Source organism: Puma concolor, chromosome D3 (genome assembly GCF_028749965.1).
Source record: "Puma concolor isolate L17-30 chromosome D3, mPumCon1.1.hap2, whole genome shotgun sequence".
Taxonomy (NCBI): Eukaryota; Metazoa; Chordata; class Mammalia; order Carnivora; family Felidae; genus Puma; species Puma concolor.
The window spans coordinates 68,751,937-68,766,491 of NC_141678.1; the positions used below are offsets into that span (position 1 = coordinate 68,751,937).

At 51.6% G+C, this 14,555-nt stretch overlaps 2 protein-coding genes across 10 annotated transcripts in view; both read left to right on the plus strand.

Annotated features, from left to right (window-relative positions):
- Positions 1–13,203, plus strand: part of LOC147575613 (uncharacterized) — a 52,716-nt gene extending 39,513 nt beyond the window's left edge. The window contains exons 5-8 of the mRNA XM_086682858.1: positions 10,181–10,231; positions 10,383–10,524; positions 11,589–12,581; positions 12,629–13,203. Coding sequence (XP_086538984.1) covers positions 10,181–10,231; positions 10,383–10,524; positions 11,589–12,515 — 1,120 coding nt within the window. The 3' untranslated portion in view covers positions 12,516–12,581; positions 12,629–13,203. The remainder of the gene's footprint in view (positions 1–10,180; positions 10,232–10,382; positions 10,525–11,588; positions 12,582–12,628) is intronic.
- The window catches only part of CTIF (cap binding complex dependent translation initiation factor), a 297,040-nt gene continuing 292,439 nt past the window's right edge, over positions 9,955–14,555 (plus strand). For 2 of the 9 annotated variants that reach the window (XM_086682924.1, XM_086682923.1), the window contains exon 1: positions 9,955–10,146. The gene's annotated coding sequence lies outside the window, so the exon portion shown is untranslated. Of the gene's footprint in view, positions 10,147–10,220; positions 11,154–14,555 lie in introns of those variants that run through there. The other 7 variants (XM_086682926.1, XM_086682929.1, XM_086682930.1 and 4 more) reach the window with 6 other exon arrangements.

Sequence of the window (14,555 nt, forward strand, 5' to 3'; positions counted from 1 at the left end):
AAATCCTTACGCATTGTTGGTGGGAAAGTCAAATGGTGCAGCGACCATAAAAAATGGTATGGTTGGCCCTCAAAAAACTAAAAATAGAATCACCACAGGATCCAGCAATCCCACTTCTGGGTGTATGCCCCAATGAATTGAAAGCAAGGACTCAAAGAGATTATTTGTACATCCGTGCTCATTACAGAGCTATTCACAAGAGCCAAAAGGTGGAAGCAATCCAACTGTCCATCACTGTATGAATGGATAAGCAAAATGTAGTATATACACACAATGGAATATTATTCACCTTTAAAAAGGAAGAAAATTCTGCGTAGGTTGCAACATGAATGAACCTTGAATGAATGCACGTCACGTCAAGTGAAATAAGCCAGTCATAGAAGGACGAACACTGTAGGTTTCCACTTATGTGAGTCCTAAAAAAATGGGGGTGCCTGGGTGGCTCAGCTGGTTGAGAGTCCGACTTCAACCCAGGTCACGATCGTGCTGTTCGTGGGCTCGAATCCTGCATCAGATGCTGTGCTAACAGCTCAGAGCCTGGACCCTGCTTCGGATTTTCTGTCTCCCTCTCTCTGCCCCTCCCCTGCTCATTCTCTGTCTCTCTCTCTCAAAAATAAATAAACATTAAAACAATTTTTTTTTTTTAATTTAAAAAGTGGAGGAGAAAACCCCTGTAATTCCATACTTGGGGGTTTTCTATAGCTAGGAAACGGGGATATATCGGGTGGAAGGAGAAAGTAGGGAATGGAGAAGCGGACCACGAGGACAACCTGGAATGTTCTTTCAGGGAAGTGAACGCCTGCCATAGCTGACCTGCTTGCATTTTGCAAGTATCCTTGAAGCTAATTCCACGGCCCAGTGGCTTCATGAAGCACAGCATAGGTTAAGACCTGTATCTGGGTAACTATAGCTTCCAGAGCTAGGCCCTGCCCAAGAGGCTGGGATTCAAAAATTACAACTCAATCGAGAGCAAAAGAAGGGTTCACTAGTGCTGGCTGAGTAATTAAATTACAAGGTGATTATTAGTCTGCTCAGGCAAAAATATTACATCTGAGTAGTTTAAGTAGCCTAAAACTAAAACTCCTCCCAGGAAAAAAAAAGAAAAAAACCTCACTAAATTAATGTCATTTTCTACCAATTACAGATGCCCTCCAGTGACTACAAGGTTGCCATGGCAACATGCCCGCTGAAAGGGTATGTTTGATAAGGCCTGAAATAAAGTATTGCAGAAAAGGAACATTTCACCTCTTATCTCTGTGTCAGACCAAAATTGTTTTCCAGGATGGGGGACAGGCCAACTGTCCCCAGTCTGCTCCTCTTTCTTCTGTGGCCCATCTGAGGTTCCAGACTGGCCAACCCTGCATCCCCAACATCTCCCCATATAGCTCCCTTCCCCTGGGATGGCCTCCAATTCAACGTCAGCCAAATGGCACCTTTCCCTGTTTTTCTGAAAGCTTCCTCCGCTGCCTCCTCCAAGCAGGCTTCCCTGATGAACTGGCAGTCCAGTGATCTCTAGACCAGATTCAATTCCATTGCTTAGCTCTGTCCATTTTAGATTTTACAGAAGTTCTTTTAAAACTTCGGCAGAGCCCCTATTTGGGCTTAAGATGGAACAAAATAAATTGAAGGGTGTCTTACGCTCTTTATTCAAGTATCGAACTTGATCAAAATCAGCCAACGCCTGGGAAGGTGGTCATAGCCAATAACGCTGCGAACCACACTAATAACCATAGATGCATTCCAGAAAAGTTGCTGGCAAAGCACAATTTGTCAATGAGATCTGATGTCGGATGCACCAGATGAGCTCTGTTTAAAGAAACTATGGTTACTCCTTTTGTAAGAGGGATAATCATCTCATAAAGTGTCTTTTGTGTAAACTCCTATTTTCGTGTGTTAGGTATATTTTAGAATTTAAAAAGCTGTCTCAAATCCTTTCTGGAAAGAGTGGAGTATAAACAAATTTGATCATCAATTTTTTCAAAACAGAAAAAGAGGTGGGGCGTGGGCACTTGTGTCTCCACATGGGTGAGAGAGGAACAGAATGTCTGCTTCTAGGGCATCCAGGAGACTAGTCCTTATTCCCCGGCTCTACCGACAGTGAAGTGAGGATTACTGGGTTCGTGGTTCAAGCCAGAACGAAACCCAGGGTCTGGAGCACCCTCCACTTAAAAACAAAATCTGACATGGGATGCCTGGGTAGCTCAGTCGATTAAGCGTCCGACTTTGGCTCAAGTCATGATCTCACCGGTTCCTGAGTTCCGACCCCCACCCCCCACCCCATCCGGCTCTGTGCTGACAGCTCAGAGCCTGGAGCCTGCTTCGGATTCTGTGTCTCCCTCTCTCTCTGCCCCTCACCCACTTGCACTCTGTCTCTCTCTCTTTCTCAAAAATAAATAAACATTAAAAAACCCCAAATCTAACTGCACTGCTGAGGGTCATAGAATAAAGTCCAGATCGATCCCATTTGCATCTCACATCCCACACAGCCTATCCCAGTATAACAACAAAAACACCAATAATAAGCAAAAAATAAAACCTATATTTCATTGAGCCCATACGATGTGCAAAGTGCTTTGTATACATGATCTCACTTAATCCTCATAACAAGGTACCGAGGTAGGCACTATTATTTCCCCGTTTTGTAAATTTTTTAAAACTGTTTACTTGTTTTTGAGAGAGAGAGAGAGAGAGAGGGAGGGAGAGGGAGAGCATGCGCACAATGGAGGAGGGGCAGAGAGAGAGGGAGATACAGAATCCAAAGCAGGCTCCAGGTTCCGAGCGGTCAGCACAGAGCCTGACGCAGGGCTGGAACTCACAAACGGTGAGATCATGACTTGAGCTGAAGTCGGACGCTTAACCGATTGAGCCACCCAGGCGCCCCTATTTCCCCATTTTGTAGGGGACACAGAAGTTCAGAACCCTGTAGTTGTCCAAGGCTGTCACCTGACTATAAAAGGTGGCAGCCACATTCCCACTCTGGTCTGTCTGCCTCCCAGGTCCAGGCTCAAAGCAGCTCCACATTACTAACCTCCTGGACCTTCTCCCTCCTCCTTCCCTTTGCTCACTTCTGCCCTCCTCTTGCTCATTTCCATGTATGAACCCCATGCTGTCTGCCCTTCCCACACGCTTCTCATGCAAATCACACTCAGGCCTCAAAGGCAGACTCAGGTCCCACAGCTGGGAAACCTCCCCTGACACTCCGGCTGTGAAGACATCCCTTTCCATGAACGATCATTCCATCTGTATCGTATACCTGGCGTGTCTCAAGGTTTAAAATTATACTACCATTTCTGTCTAAAGTGTGTCTTTCCTTCTGAACTAAACTGTGGGATCCCGTAAGCCTAGTTTAATGCACATTACTGTCTGTGCTTGCCATCCACGATCCCTAACTTAGAGCAAACACTTTATAGGCACTAAATAAACACTTGGGTTAAAAAAAAAAAAAAAAAGGCTAAGTTATTTTTCAAGCGGTGCCTATAAAGACTTTTTAATAACACAGAAAATGTGTGTTTTAAATGTTATTAAGTGGCTAAAGCTGGATGTGAACATGCATAAGCAGTGCTGTCTCAACTATTATAATTATACATAGGAAATCAACTGTTTAAAAGACGAAATATAAAAACTACTGGGGTAATAAATAAGTCAAGGAAGGAATTCAGATTTAACTGGCTGTATCTTCATTGTTTGCTGCAATCATTTGATTACTAACAAATTGGGAAACGTGACAAACATTTAAAATCCAAGATACGATACGTGTCCCGAAATGAGCCACTGGGGTGCCAGAAGAAATTGTTGTGAAATTTATTGATATGACTTTTATATTAAATATAGGCAAAAAATATATAATCTTCCCTAAGAGCAAAAAGACTTTTGAACCATTAACTCATAAAAAATTTTATTACCTAAAAATATCTATTTCATCTTTATGGGGAAGTGGGTGGGGGGATTAAGAGCCCACTTATACATTACACTGAGTAATGTGTACAATTGTTGAATCACTATATTGAACACCTGAAACTAATATAACACTGCATGTTAACTATACTGCAATTAAAATTAAAAACTTAAGGGGCGCCTGGGTGGCTCAGTCAGTTAAGCATCCAACTCTTGGTTTCGGCTCGGGTCATGATCTTGAGGTTCGTGGAATCGAGCCCTGCATCAGGTTCCATGCTGACGGCACAGAACCTGCTTGGGATTTTCTCTCTCTCTCTCTCTCTCTCTCTCTCTCTCAATAAACAAACAAACAAACAAACACTTTAATTTTATGTTAAATTACTTATTTAAATTTCAAGAGTCTATTTTAGTAAATATAATAGCCAGTTAGCTAGATAACTGACAAACATATATTACAGACGAAAAAATATCTTTTGACTGAGGAGGTGTATGAACAGAGACCATTCTTCTATGGCATAGAATCATTTGGGGCATCAGATGTACACGAACAAATGCACACACATGTCCGAAGTCTCAGTTTAAAAGAAAAAATACCACTCATTATAAATGCAGCGGTGAGGAAGGATGACGTTTCCTACAACTGGAGAAGAGGTGTTCACTGGAAACTTAGAGAAGGTGGATCCAGGTGTTCCGGATGAGGGGCTGTGACTAATCTCCTTGGCTCTGAGGTCCACAGCCCTGCCTGGACCACCCACCTGCTGGCTGTATGCCCCCCCTCACCCCCTGCAAATTATGTCACTCGTCCTCCGTTCCTTCCACTGTAAAAGTCACCTTGTCGAAGAAATGAGGTAAAATGCTTCTTGTTGCCTGGCCAATAGTAATTACTCCATGAATACATTGGCTATCGCTTTGAAAAGGGGGAGTCAGGGACCATGGAAGGTTCAGGGCCGAACTAGTCTTCAGACATTTCAGAATAAGATTTAGGAGACCGGAATTATAAAATAGTTGAAGAGGGAAACATCTAGGCTAGAAAAAGGGAAGGGCATCTTCAGGAGGGGGCATTCCCAGTGAGTGACAGGGATCACATTGGCCAAAACTCAGATCCGCGCTCTCGGACTGTTCTAGATGTGGGTCTTTGGATTAAGAAGATCAGAAACCCACTCAACCTAGCACAAATGAAAGGGAATTACTAGAAGGATACAGAGGCATCAGGAATCTGACAGAGGTATAACAGACTGTGAATCAGAAAACCAGGAACTGATTCTGGTAATGCTAGACATCTGTCTCTCTCTTCCCCGCTCCACCAACCCCTGCTTACTCATTTTGCACCTGACCCACCAAGGCTACACGTGGGAAAAGAAGGGGGAACCCAATGAACAAAGGTCTCTCAGCCTCTTCCTGCAGACTCTTGCAAGAGGGAATCTGATTGTCTCAGTTCATCCCCTGGAGCCTGGGCCACCTAAATCCAGGCCTTCCGGTCCCTTGGATCCAGTGTGTCCCTTTGATCCAAGAAGCCTGGCTGACCCTCCCAGGGTAAGTATGGCATGGTTTTTCCAGAGGGTAGCCTGACAATGAAACTTATTTCTTGCAGAGATGTAGGGGTGTATCTCTGCTCAGGTCATCATGCACGAGGCCACCATGTGGATAAGGAACTCATGCCTGTGAGGTCTGACCTTGAACCCTGAGGGGCTTGAGGAATGCTGGACTATTCTTGGGCTTTCTGTACTGCCCCTGAATCTTGTAAAACAAGATCTACTTGTCTTACGCTCCCTCAAGGGGTTCAGGGCTTTGTGTAATAGATGCGACAAACGCCTCCTGTCCTGCTGGAATTAAACAGCTGGAAATGCATCCTTTTTTACTTTACAGCTGCTTTTACAAGCTGGACTGCAAACTTCTTGAAGATATCACTTCAGGTGTGGAAATAACCTGGGAGATGGTGGAGTCCAGCCTTCCCATGTTACAGGGGTGGCAAGTAGGCTCGGGGAGAGGAACGTCACCCAGCCGGATAGGGTCACACTGTGCTCCTTGCCATGCCTTACACATAGCATGCTCCCCATAAGCACCCCTGGATTTAGTTCTTATTTAGCATTCTGCTTTTTATGAGCTCAGTCGTTCCCTACTGTTACTCTCCCACCGCTAACTCCAGCCCTAGGGGATCACTTTCCATCTGCCTTTCAGACGTTGGTCCTTGGGGTTGTGTCGTGGAAGCTGAGGTGAGAGGCGTGGGTGAAACATAACCCGGTTCCATCAAGTCATTATCTCTGCAGGCCAACACCACAGTAACAGAGCACAGGCACTAGGCTGGTAACTTCCTTCCTTCTGCGGGGCCAGTGGCCGTCACCCTGACACATGATGAACCTAGTCTAGTTTCCACCTAAAGACATATCTTCTGCAGCATCTCCCAGGCCGATGCTCCGCAACAGGGATCTGGGCCACTGCTGACCTCCTCCCTGCCAGGCCCGCTTTCCTCCCGGACGCCTCCTCTGACCATGCCAGCCCACGGAAGCCTTGCTCACTTAAAATCACCCTCGTGCAGCGTAGCACGTTGTCATTTTCCCCGATATCACGTGGGTGCCAGGCTGGGCTCCTCAGCTTCTGAAGGCAGGTAACCTCTCACCCCCACCCTGCACTCTGGTGGGCACCCACTGGGTCTTCCAGTCAATGTATTGAGCGATAGAGGAAAGGCGGGTAGGCAAGGAGTAGGAATGAGAAGAAAGGAGGCTATTGCTTTTTGCTAGCACCTTAAGCAAATGTGAATTAGGAAAAGCCAACTGCTTAAAACAGAATCATCTGACTCGTAAGGTGTAGGCTATGTGGTGACAAGTCAAACAAAGGCAACTTCTTGGCAACTCAGATCTGCTGCAATAAAACCCATTCCAGCGCCCATTCGTGAACTCTGCCCCCAGCAGCAGCTCTGACCTAAGCCTGCAGGCTGGGCATAAGATCAGCTACAGAGCAGAGAAGGAAGGACACCGGGTGAGGACCACGTAAGCCCTAGGCCTCCCATTCTGGGAAACGTGGGCCTGAGGGTCCCACAGTATCTTCCTCGCAGAGACCCCCATTCGGGCCCGGAATCTCCATCATCAGAGGCCCTTTCTTTTTTTTTTTTTTTTTAATTTTTTTTTTAACGTTTATTTATTTTTGAGACAGAGAGAGACAGAGCATGAACGGGGGAGGGTCACAGAGAGAGGGAGACACAGAATCTGAAACAGGCTCCAGGCTCTGAGCTGTCAGCACAGAGCCCGACGCGGGGCTCGAACCCACAGACCACGAGATCGTGACCTGAGCCGAAGTCGGACGCTTAACCGACCAAGCCACCCAGGCGCCCCCATCAGAGGCCCTTTCAGAGAGCTCTCCATAAGAAGACAAACCCGTAGCTGCTGCAGGAGCAAATAAAAGGCTATCTTATCCTACATGAAGGAATGTTAATCAGACTGGAGGTAAAGAGAGACCGAGGCTCAGGTGACCCGGGGAACAGGGGGCAAGCGTGGATAGGCAGGGGAGAAGCGGTGCGGGAGCCCAGCACACTGCCCACAGAAGCACCGTGGGTGGGGTGACACATTACAGGGGGTCCTTGGGCAGCAGGGTGGGGGGTGTGAGGGTTAAGAGAGCTGGGCCGGTGGGGGGTGAGGACTAGAACCCAGGGGGGGAAGGTTCCTTGAAGACAAACCTAACTTATTCACACATGAAGATGAGTCACTCCCCCCCCCCCCCCCCCCCCCCCAGGAATCTTTCCTGCAGCACCAGCTCTGCTGGCCTCACTCCACAGAAAGAAAAATTCAGGGATCCTTCTACCGGTGCAGAAAGCACCTGGGATGAGGAAAGGAATCAGCTGTCCCAGAGCACTCGCTAAGTGGCGGCCTCAACTTAAACACATGATCACCATTGGTTCTCAGAAGGCCAAGAATGGTTGCTGAATCAACTGTCCAAGGTCACCATTTGGAGGCTGGGGAGGCTGTCCAAGGTCACAGATCCAGGAAGTGCCATGCCTGCAATTCAAACCCAGGGGCCAAGTTGACTCTTGAGTCTGTGTTGTCCTCGACTGGCCCTCTGGAACCAGGCACACCCAGGCAAATGGAGGTGTGTACTCTCCTCGGATGTTTTGCGTTCTGCACCATTGCTCGGCCTCTCCTCACCTCCGGGGTTGGATCCTGTTCTCACCTCTGGGGGTGTGATTTAAAGCAAAGGCAAGGCCAAGACCCAGACCATTCCATTCTTGTTTCTTTGCAGGTGGCATGCATATCACGCAAGGAGCAAAACAGCATTGACAACAAAAGGTAGGCAAATGGGAAAGTGCTGAGTGGGTAGACTCCCGTACTATTTCATGTTTTGTAAACCTAGGAAATCAGTCGGATGCTGAAGCATAAAAATAACACACTGCTTGAACCAATGAGGCGTAGATGCCAAGAGGGACAAACCAGGGGGAAGAGTCAGGTGTGCCTAAACATGTTCCTTTGGTAGGGGGGTACTGGACTGGTGCCCAGTTGCTAACCAGACTGCGGCTGTGCACCTGCTGTCTTCTCCTAGAAGGGAGAGGAGGACACGCCCCCATACCCTTTGGTACAGGGATCAGATGAGCCGCTCTGCAGGGCATCACTGTGGATGTGCTTTGCTTTCCTTCCATAGCTTGACTCATGCTGAGCCTGAAGCTCGGAAGACATGCTCTCTACTCAAAACGAAATCTCACTCATCTTTTCAAGGCCTGCTTCAAGCCTCACCTCCAGTGAGAAGCCATCCCAGGCTCCTTCTGCCCTCTAGACTTACCCGCCATTCCGGCCCCCTCCTCCTCCCATCAATCTGCCCTCTCTGCCTTGCCAAACTGCTGGGACTTTCAGAATTTGCTTTTTTCTCTCTCATCTGGGACCTTTGTACCCGTGTAGCTTTTCTCAGATGCCTACCCGTGCCTCTGCCTTTATTTAAAATCTCCAGGAAGCCTTCTCCTACCCCCCATCCACCCTTGATCCTGGTTGTGGGCTCCTGCTGAGGGTTCCCTAGCACTTTATGCTTATCCCTATGCTAAGTGTCGTCTTATTCCCTATACTTTCATTGACTGTGGTCCTTACACTAGACTTTGAGCTCCTTGAGGGCAGGGACTAAGGGTCTTACTTGTCTTGGCATTCCCAGACATGTCCCCCCCTGTGGAAAGTGCTCACCAAATGTTATATGAATTAATAAATGGATTTCCACTGCATTATACTATGTCACAGTTCCTCAGATGAGTTTATAAGCTCCTTGCCTGGAGGAATGTACAGCATCGTGTATTTCTCATGAAGGCCTCTCTGTCCCAATCTCGGTGCCTGGCACATAGTAGGTTCTTAGAAAGCACTGGTGATTTGGTTAAGTGATTACTGAATTACCCACTGCACTGAATTCCCCCAGCCACCAGGTATCCCAACGCAACCCTTAGCATGGCCAATGGAAAATTAATCGGTTGCAAAGTGCATATCTAATTACAACATCCCGCCCCTGCCACAGAGATGTTCAAATGTTAATTATAACATATGCATCTCAATAACAGACGTTAGCACTGAACGCAGCATTAATAACGCCCCTTGGACCGCCCAGTGTATACACAAAGCTTTCTTTTATCTGCCATTAGGACAGACTTTGCACTTTTAGTGCGGAAGTCCTCTTCTTTAAAGCGTTCCTGCTCCCGAAACCAAACGTCTCCCTGTAAGCTTGGACCGCGCCTAAGCCCCCCGTTCCCCCAACACAGAGGTCCCCACTCAGGGCCGCGCCGCCGTCGCGGGGTGAGAGCGTTGGCCGGCGGGTTTCGGCGAAGCCAGGCTGGACTGTCTCGGCTGTCTCGGCGGCATCCCCGGGGTCCCGGCGGCGCCCCGCTCTCCAGGGCCCGCCATCCCGGGAAAGAAAGGCGAACTACATTACCCAGCAGGCCTCCCGCCGCCCTCTTTCCTTTCAAGTCTTTGCACGTGGCCGGAGGGGAGGGAGGGGCCGGGACGTCACTCTCCTACATTCTCTTTCCCTGTGTCAGAGCAGGGATCGTTTTTTTTTTTTTTTTCCTTCCTCTACTCCCTCCCCCCCACCCGCCCCTCCCTCCCTCTTTCCCTTCCCTCCCTCCCTCCCCTCTCGGTTCGGTTTGTGCGCTGGGGCGCCGGATCCCCTCCGCTGCCGGGACGCGCGGAACTCGAGGCAGGAGTAGGCTCTCTCGAGCCTCCTCCCTCCCTTCCCCTTCCCTGTCCCCTTCCCCCACCCCCGACACGGGCTCGGAGCGGCGGCCGGAGGAACCCAGAGGTGAGCATCCCCCCCGCCCGCCCCCCTCTTTTAGTCAGTACAGCCTGCGGATCGATTCGGGGACCCGCCAGGAGGGCTGCGTGCCGTGCGCGTGCTGATAGATAAATCCGAGAAAACCGCCCCAAACAATTAACCCCCTTCCCCCTCCCTGCGCCCCCGGCCGCCGGGCGTCTGCGCCCATGCTCAGACCCCTTCTCTGTCGCGGACCGCACTCCACGGTCTCGCCCCCTCCCCAGGTTCGCCCCTTCCCCTCAGGGCTCCCGGCCCGAGTGGGGAGTCGTAGCCCTGGGGCTCCCGGGAGGAGGGGGCTCTCGGGGGCGCATGGCTGGAGCCCGGCTGGCGCTCGAGCCGCGCCGTGTAGCCGCTGTCATGTGCCGGGTTCCGAGCCGGGGGGAGGAAGAAAGCGAGCGTGATTGCTCTCCCTTTTGTTTTGAAGCCCGCATTTGCTGCATCAAGCAGTTGCTTTAGTACCAGCCAAACTTGCAGCTGTTCTGACCGCGCTCCGGCGAGGTAGGGAGCGCGGCCCTGCGTGGCGACTCCCGGCCGGAGGCTGCTGCGCTGGCGGCTGCCGGAGGGACCCCGAGAGAGTGTCTCCACGCAGCCCCTCCCTCCCGCGGTGACTGATTGTGTCTGTGGCAGCGGCCGTGCGAGGGTGTGTGCGCGCCCGTCACCGCGAGCGCGGGGATGTCTGTCGTCTAGACAGGCGGCACCCTCCCTCCGTCCCCGGTGAGCCCGCGGGCCGCGGGGGGCGCGGGGGATGGGAGCAGATGAGGAACCCGAATCGGTGGAGCCATTGCGGTTGCAGCTTTGGACATTCCCTACGGTGGTGATTCTGTTGGCTTTTTGTTATTATTCCTGTCGCCACGGTGTGATTGGGCCTGGGGAATAGATCCTTCAGGCGGAGCGGGGGTTAAGTTGACAGGCTCTGAAAAGCCAGCTCGCGGTGGCGAGTGACCCGAACGTACGCGGCGTGGGCTCCGGCTCGGGCTCTTCAGGACGAGGAGCAGGTGACTGTCCTGGACGCGTCGCGGGTCGTGGGGGCAGGGAGGACAGGGGGCGGCGGTTCGGTCTGCGGCGACCGAGGTCTGCCCTCCCCCCGCCCCCCCAAGGGCCGCGGGCCCCAGCCTAGGTGCATCTGGAGGAGGCGGCCCGGGGACGGCGGGTGTGACTTGGGTTATGTCTTTCGACTGACGTTAAAAGACAATTGGGGGTCGGCGTTGGCTCTTGGGTTTCGTAGAGTTTTCGGGGTTGAGGCTGGGGGGCAGGTGTGAGCCGGGAGGGGGTGCGGCGTGTAAAGGGGAGGGATGGCTGGCGGCGGCCTGTGTGTCCCTACCGGAGGAGCGAGGCGTCGCCTCCCCCGCCCAGCTGTTTGTGTGTGTACACACCGCTCTGGCACGTATGGGGGGGCGGGGCGTGGGGGGGGGGGACAGACCGCGGTGTAGTGGGGACACGCGTGGGCCCGACTACCAGGTGAATCGTCCCGCCAGCCCCCTCGTGGTCCCAGTTGGGCTCCTGGTCGTGTGTGTCCGCGCACGCGCGCGCCGGGTTACTTGGACAGGGGGTCCTGCGGCTGTACGACCCGGGAGCCCCTGCAGTTGCGTGTGTGCGGGGTTGGCGAGGGAGTTCCGGGCGCGCGGTGGCGCGGGAGACAAGCCTTGAGTCCCTCCGCGTCCCCGACGCCCCCTGACCCGCCGGGCTGGCAGCCTGCTCGGCCGGTGGGGTGCAGGGCTGGGAGGGGCCGCGGGCGCGCGCGTGTCGCCGCCCCCCACCCTCCCAACACGCTCGGGTTGACCCTTGCTCCGGGGCGCTCTGTGGGTGCGCGTGCGCGCGCGCCCGCCTCTGCCTCGCGGGCCCCGGACAGAACGAGCGCGCTCTGCGCACCCCCTTCCAGTTTTTCGTCCTGGAGACCGTGGGGGCCGGAGGCTGCCCTGCCCGCCCGGCCCCGGCCCCGGCCCAGCCGGGCGCTGCTGCCTGCGCTGCTACCCGGCTGCCCTGCTTGCCCGCCCGCCTCCGCCGCCGTCGCTTTCTGGGTCCCTGAGGCCGGGGGGATTATCTCCTGGGCTAGGGGCGGGCGCGCACTGGGAAGAAGCCGGTGGAGCTGCGGGCCCCGCGGCGGCTGGAGTCTCGGGAGGGCGAAAGTGACACAGCACGAGCGCCGCCGCCGAAGCTGGAGGAGAGAGGAAGGAGCCGCCCAGAGCACGGGGAGGGGCCGCGGGCTGTCCGGGCCCGGTTCCTCCTGCCCGGCCCGGGGTCTGAGCCGAAAACCTCAGGAATCCCGGCTTCGAGCATGCTCAGCCAGCGCGAGGAAATTGCCAGGCTTTCAAGAAAACCCAATTGTACAGGAACAGAATGCACCGAACGAACGTTAGCGGTGCAGTCCCCCCCACAGGACGCACTCGGGTTGCCTGAGGAAACTCCCTTTGAGTATTTGAAAGCTTTACCACCTGAGCCACCCAAGCGCCTCCCTTTGAGTATTTGAAACAGGATTCGATTTACACACAGATCATCTCCTCTGCTGTGTCAAGTGACTGTCCTAGATAATGTACGCTGGTAGGCAGTAATTTTGTAGCGCATTCTGGGGTAAGGTGTCATCGGTGATTAACTGATTGCTGTAAATAGCGTGTTTGTTTGACTTTACAGAGCGTTTCCCCCTACCCTTGAATCATCACAATTTCTTAGCAGGGTCCTGTGATGTAGGCGGGTAGTAACCCCATTTTACAGGTGAGCACACTGAGGCTCAAAAAGTGCCATGTGAGTCCCCCAGGGCCCCTCAGTGGGGAAGGGCTACTTCCCCCCCCCCCCCCCCCCCCCGTGATCCTGTAATTTCTCTTCGCAGCCTATGGCTTTTAATTTAAATAATGGTGGTCATTTTTTTGGTATCTGTGTTTGAGGTTTTTTTGAGAGTAGGTCTTGGCTCCCCCAGGAAGTCCTGAGCCTCAGAAAGGGGGTAAATTATAGTGGTATTTAGTGGTATTTATTCTTTGTCAAAACACTTTTTATTTGCCACCAGACCTCATGAGAATAGTCATTAAAGACAGAAGTCTGCATTGCTGGTTATTACGCATCTGATAATTTGCTAATGGCGAAAGGTTATCAGCTTTGATACATCCATTATACCAGAATCACACCTGCATATAGTAAATACATATGGCATACATGTTTATGCAACGCATGTCTGTATTCGTATGGGTGTGTTTGGGTGTGTTGTTCATGGACCCCGTGTCCTTGTTGAGTCCAACGTTTATTCTTTAGGTACTGATTTCAAAACCATTGGTTTAACGTGTAGATCCCTGAGAAACCCAGGGTTCATCCCAGGTGATACTGTTCCCTGCCCCCTGCATCCCCAGGGATAGGGAAGCCCTGAAAAGAGCAAAGAGCTCCCACATGCCTGTAGGTACTTTGAAGAGTTCGTGTACAGGAAGGTTCTCAGACCCAGCCTGGAGAGTTACCAGGTTTGGCCAACTAATCAACCACGCATTCACAAATAGAGACTGAGCACCTCCATGTTTCTGTATCTTCAAGTGCATGCAAAGGAAGTTGAACATACAGTCCCTGCCTGCCAAAAACATATTCTATCTGTGGAGATAAATGTAGGATTTTAAGTCCAGCATATGTTTATTGAGCACCTACCTTGGGCTAGATACTGTATTCTGTTTGGGGCACACAAAGATAGTATAGTAGAAACAGCTAAGTTGTAATGCAATAAAGCGAGTGATTCACAGCCTACGGGAGAGAACAAATCATAAATACTTTAGAGCACTCACCCTGGGACTTAGTCAACTTCACATATGTTGGTTGGAAGTGACTCCTGATGCCAGTTCCAATTCTAGAGCAAAAGCAGGAGGGAGCAACAGAGGAAGAAGGGCTTTCTGTCCCTTGTTACCCTGGACTTCAGGCTTTTTGTAACCTCCCAGGTGGGCCTGGAGGTATGTCCTGAGGTGGACGTTAGGCAGCTAGTGGGAAATGACCCTAAAGTCAACCAACAGGTTACTCTGCTGGGCAGTGAGGAGCTGACAAGTTCTTCTCCCTGGTCCTGCCCCAGCTCTGCCGGGCTGTGATGGGCTGGGGTAGGCTATCATCAGTGATGCGCTGTGGCTTTGGTCAAGGTCTCACTCAGGCCCTTCCTGGGTTTAGTAGTTTCTGTCTTACAGGTCTGTGTAGATGTCTTAACGTGAGTCTGCTTCGTATCTGTTCGTTCCCCACCTCGCTTCTGGGGTCCCTGACACTGTCCTCCAGTTTCATCTCGGTTTGGGGGTTCACTGCCCTTGTTTTAAGGTTCTGTTGTTTGCAGTTCAGATGATGAAGGAGGAAGCAGGAGGTGGTAGGTAGGATGGAGAGAGAATCCTGAGCCCAGAGAGAGAACAGGAGGCTCAAACAGACGGGCAAATCGCAGTTTTTGGGCATTTTCC